The sequence below is a fragment of the Rhagoletis zephyria genome, unplaced genomic scaffold (assembly GCF_001687245.7).
Source record: "Rhagoletis zephyria isolate East Lansing unplaced genomic scaffold, Rhagoletis_zephyria_1.1 Rzeph_scaffold_00206, whole genome shotgun sequence".
NCBI lineage: Eukaryota > Metazoa > Arthropoda > Insecta > Diptera > Tephritidae > Rhagoletis > Rhagoletis zephyria.
Window position 1 is genome coordinate 257321 of NW_016157290.1, and position 4411 is coordinate 261731.

The following is a 4411-nucleotide window of genomic DNA, read 5'->3' on the forward strand; positions in this document are numbered from 1 at the left end:
TATGCATATGTATGTATCGTATGCTGGAAGAACGTCATGTCTCAATTTTTCTGGAAAAATAACTTACATAACTTAATATTGAAAAGTTTAGTCCATAGGATAAAGGTCTGATTATGCATACTCTGCATAACTTCGCACAACCATTTGTACCAGTGCAATAAAAATGTAACTTAAGAAAATGTGAAGCAAAAGTTCTACTAATTTCTGGGTAATGGAGTGCATACAAAATACGTACAAGGTACATAAGAAATTACAGTTTGAAGTTTATGCCAAGTTTTCTTCATACATAAATGCACATGTATGTATGTACATATTTGCGTGAATAAAATTACACGAAAAAGTACACTACAGTTACGAGAAAATAAAAATAAATGAAAACTGAAACTTTTTAAAAGAAAGCTTTTCTCAAAAATTTTATAAATTTTTCACAGTTTATTCATTTACATAAATTTTTCTCTTCCATTTCCATAAATTTTCTACCTGGCTTTTTTAAGTTTATATTAATATATGTATAAAGACTTGTATTTATATAATTGTAGTTTTAATTTTATTTTCATACATATTATTTGCATTATGTGTATTGCGCAATAAAAGATTAATGCTTAATGCGGTTATGTATATAAATATACAAATAAATGAAAATGAAAATGAAATTACTTTATTCAGCTAACTAATGGATAAATATTTACTTATAGTTTCAGAATCGGCCACAATTAAGCAGCAAATTGTAAAGTTACCTGCAATAATGTCTCATTGTAACTAGACAGATGTGCCAAATATTGAGGAGTTAAATACATTCGTGTCCAAGATTAACCACTAAAAAAGACTTTGAGTGCGGCCAAACTTTGGAAAAATAAATATCTATATACGAGGCAGCGCGTTTAGATGGATCGGATCGATTGCGATTAAACAACAACAGCAATACGTATTGTTTTATGAAAATCCCAATTTTATGAATCTTTCTTATATAACTAATTAAAAATAAGGAAACCCTCCCAACTAGTCAAAGGCAAAAGAAAAGTAAATTTATAAAACAACAGTTTAAGAATAGAGGAGAAACCCATTAAAAAAGACAAGTGATTGAAACAGTTGCATTTAACATTACGTAAATTCTTTGCGGCTCTACCATTCTAGGCAATCTAGATTTGCCATTTCCTCGCATTATTAACGGATCTCTTCATCTTGTATATCATACATATATAAATACTCGCTCGCACACGTTCCATAGAGCCCAATCGTTGTGAAATAAAGTCATATAAAATGGGCAACAAAAATTCCTGTTGTGCTTATTCCAGTCCTCAATCAGATCGCAAATCAAAAGACATACCACCCGTCTATGAGGAGCGTCATCACGTACATAGCAGCCATCACATTTCTTCATCGCAACATCAGCTAGATGGTCATATTTCTGCTTCCACAGCGGCTATTCATCACAGTGCTGGTACACTGGACAATCCGCATAATTTACAACATATTTCAGAACGTGAGGCGCTCGAAGGCGATGATGATCCTTCCGTTGACCCAACTGCGGCCACTATGTTCCTCGAACGATCCAAAGTCGAAAATGGTGGTATTTCACGTAAGCGCTCCCAGCATCAAATCGCTCAACAGGCGGCGAATTCAACTGGTGGTGGTCTGAAGAAAAGTTCATCTTGCTCCACCATCTATTTGGATGACAGCACTGTATCACAACCAAATCTCAAAAATACAGTGAAATGCGTTTCACTCGCCATTTATTATCACATCAAAAATCGACAGTCCAATCGTCGGCTAGATATTTTCGACGAAAAGCAGCATCCTCTTACGCATGATGCTGTTCCTGATGACTATGATTCGCATAATCCGGAACATAGACAGATCTACAAATTCGTGCGCACGCTCTTTAATGCGGCTCAGCTGACTGCTGAATGTGCCATTATAACGCTAGTCTATCTTGAGCGTTTGCTCACTTATGCGGAACTAGATTTGGCACCGTGCAATTGGAAGCGTATGGTTTTGGGTATGTTTGGTGAACACGTTTTTGATTTTGAATTGAGATGTAAGAATTTTAATCGATTCATTTCTATACAGGTGCCATACTGCTCGCCTCCAAAGTGTGGGATGATCAAGCTGTCTGGAATGTGGACTATTGTCAAATCTTAAAAGATATCACCGTTGAAGATATGAATGAACTTGAACGCCAATTCCTTGAGTTATTGCAATTCAATATTAATGTGCCCTCATCCGTCTATGCCAAATATTACTTTGACTTGCGTACGCTCGCCGAAGCGAACGACTTGTCATTCCCAACAGAGCCACTCTCCAAGGAGCGTGCCCAAAAGTTGGAGGCCATGTCACGCGTTATGCAGGATAAAGTGACTGCCGAAGCATTGAAGAATGGAATGAAAAAGTGGTCATCAATGGACAACATAAGCCAAGGCGGGCCGCGACGTTCTGTGGCTATACTTTCGTGATTTTCGTTAGTTTATTAGATAGCATTTGATAAACTAAGGTTAAACAAAGAAGAAGTGCGTGAAACATTTAAATATTTTGATTATCAAATAATTATACGCACACTTTAGAAACTCACATTTCCTCACGCCCATGGGAAACTCGTAACACACGATTTGTTCAAGTACGCAATTTTATACGTACGAAAACTTTTGAAAGTAGATCCTCGGAGAGAGGAAAGTCAGCCAAGGAGTATTTTGGTAGTTTGGTCTTACCATATATTGCGATTTCATTTTCATTGGAGACTGCAATCAAGTTTCATGCGATAAAAGTTTCATCGTAAAATAGCTTATAAAAAACAATCACACTCCCTAGTGCGGGCACAATTGCCGTCAAAATGCGTCGGGCATTTCTGAAATGCAATGATAATGCTGTCATTACTTCCACTAAAAATACTTCTCTTTATTTATACTGTTTAATCAAATGCAAAGCTCTTGACTGGTATCACAAACCATAAATATTAGAATCGCCTACTGCTTTAGCTGCTTGTATGTAGCTGTAAATTATTAGAATACCAAGGAATTGTCCTTTTTCATGAGATTGAAATATATTTGAAAACCTAATTTTAGAGTCGCAAACATGCCTGCGAACTCGAGTGAACACACATAGGGTGCATACAATCGCAATACGATGTGGCAAAATATTTTTAACGAAAAAAAAATGGCAGACGCTGTTGAAATTTGTTTGCTTGTATTGAGTAAAGGATATCCCTCACGCACAGGAAAACATCGGAAATATATGCGAAATAATCTCAAGATACGAGTACACTTGCACATTGACACTTCCGTTAATAACCTGTAGCAGTAGCTATTTACAATAGTTTGTATTTATAAAACTCGAATTGTGCAAACTAAGCGCTAAAGACCATTTTAAGTAGCTTTTAATAAATGTTATTCAAGTATAAATACAGAGAGATGACCTACATATGCGAACAAAGAGGTGCGATAAGAAGTAGAATATTCAGATTTTAAAAATAAAGAATCAGTGGCCAAAAAAAAAATTTAAGTAGATTACGATTTAATATGAATGAAACACGAATTGTAGGCTTTAAAAAGCTTAATAAGACTCCAAAGTACGCAGATATTTTTAATACTAAGGGAAATCATAAATAAAAAAAAAAAACACGATTCAACGTCAAACAATTATTTCATAATCAAGATTATTTTGCTGTGCTATTGATACAAAAGCTGTAGTGGCTTTGGAATGAAAAATGGACTAAGGAATTGCATTAAGCTTTTTCTATTTTTTATATTTTGTAAAACTAAAACTTTAATTTATCAGACTTAAACGGACTTAAGTTACCAAAATCATCGATACTAATACATAAAACAAAGAATTGTATATTTTTTGTATAAAAATAATTTTTGTGATCATAAAAATGTGTTAATGCAATTTCACTCTAGGTGGTTTTCAAAAATGCGTTTTAATTATCGTATACACCTATTTTAAAATCTTAAATCTAAAAAAAAACATTTAATTGTTCTTAAGTAACACTAAAAAGTAACGAACAAAAACAAATTACTTGAAACTCTTTAAGCTCATAACATTACTGCAAAGTATCTATGTAAGATTTACTTTTATAAACACAATAATGACCAAACGCAATTGCAGATTTCAACGGAAAATTCCAACCATAAAAAAGGCATAAAGCGATAACAAAGTAACCAAAAAACATGTAATTTTTAGTAGAGTATAGCGAAAGATATGCGATATTTGTAAAATTAATATTAAAAAAATCGATATGCATCAAAGCGAATAATAACACAGAAGAAATAACAGAGAAATATTTTTTAATTTGTAATTTATTTTACACATACATACATACACGAATTTGGTTTAATAAAAGAATAATTAAAATTTACTCCTGTAGCAATTGGTTTTAACGTAGTCCAGCGCTTTGCAGTTGAACAGGTACAGTATT

At 33.6% G+C, this 4411-nt stretch overlaps 1 protein-coding gene across 1 annotated transcript; it reads left to right on the forward strand.

The window, feature by feature from the left end:
- The first annotated feature begins 1238 nt into the window (after positions 1–1238).
- Positions 1239–4069, forward strand: CycY (cyclin Y). Its single transcript, XM_017609248.1, has 2 exons — positions 1239–1999; positions 2071–4069. The coding sequence occupies exons 1-2, from the start codon at positions 1261–1263 to the stop codon at positions 2451–2453; spliced, it is 1122 nt and encodes a 373-aa protein (XP_017464737.1). The 5' UTR covers positions 1239–1260; the 3' UTR covers positions 2454–4069.
- Positions 4070–4411: the final 342 nt, after the last annotated feature.

Bases quoted from the DNA above. Each gene is read 5' to 3' on its own strand.
- CycY (XM_017609248.1), top strand. From the start codon at position 1,261: ATGGGCAACAAAAATTCCTGTTGTGCTTATTCCAGTCCTCAATCAGAT. The intron at 2,000-2,070 runs GTATGTTTGGTG...ATTTCTATACAG, and splicing joins TTGGAAGCGTATGGTTTTGG to GTGCCATACTGCTCGCCTCC.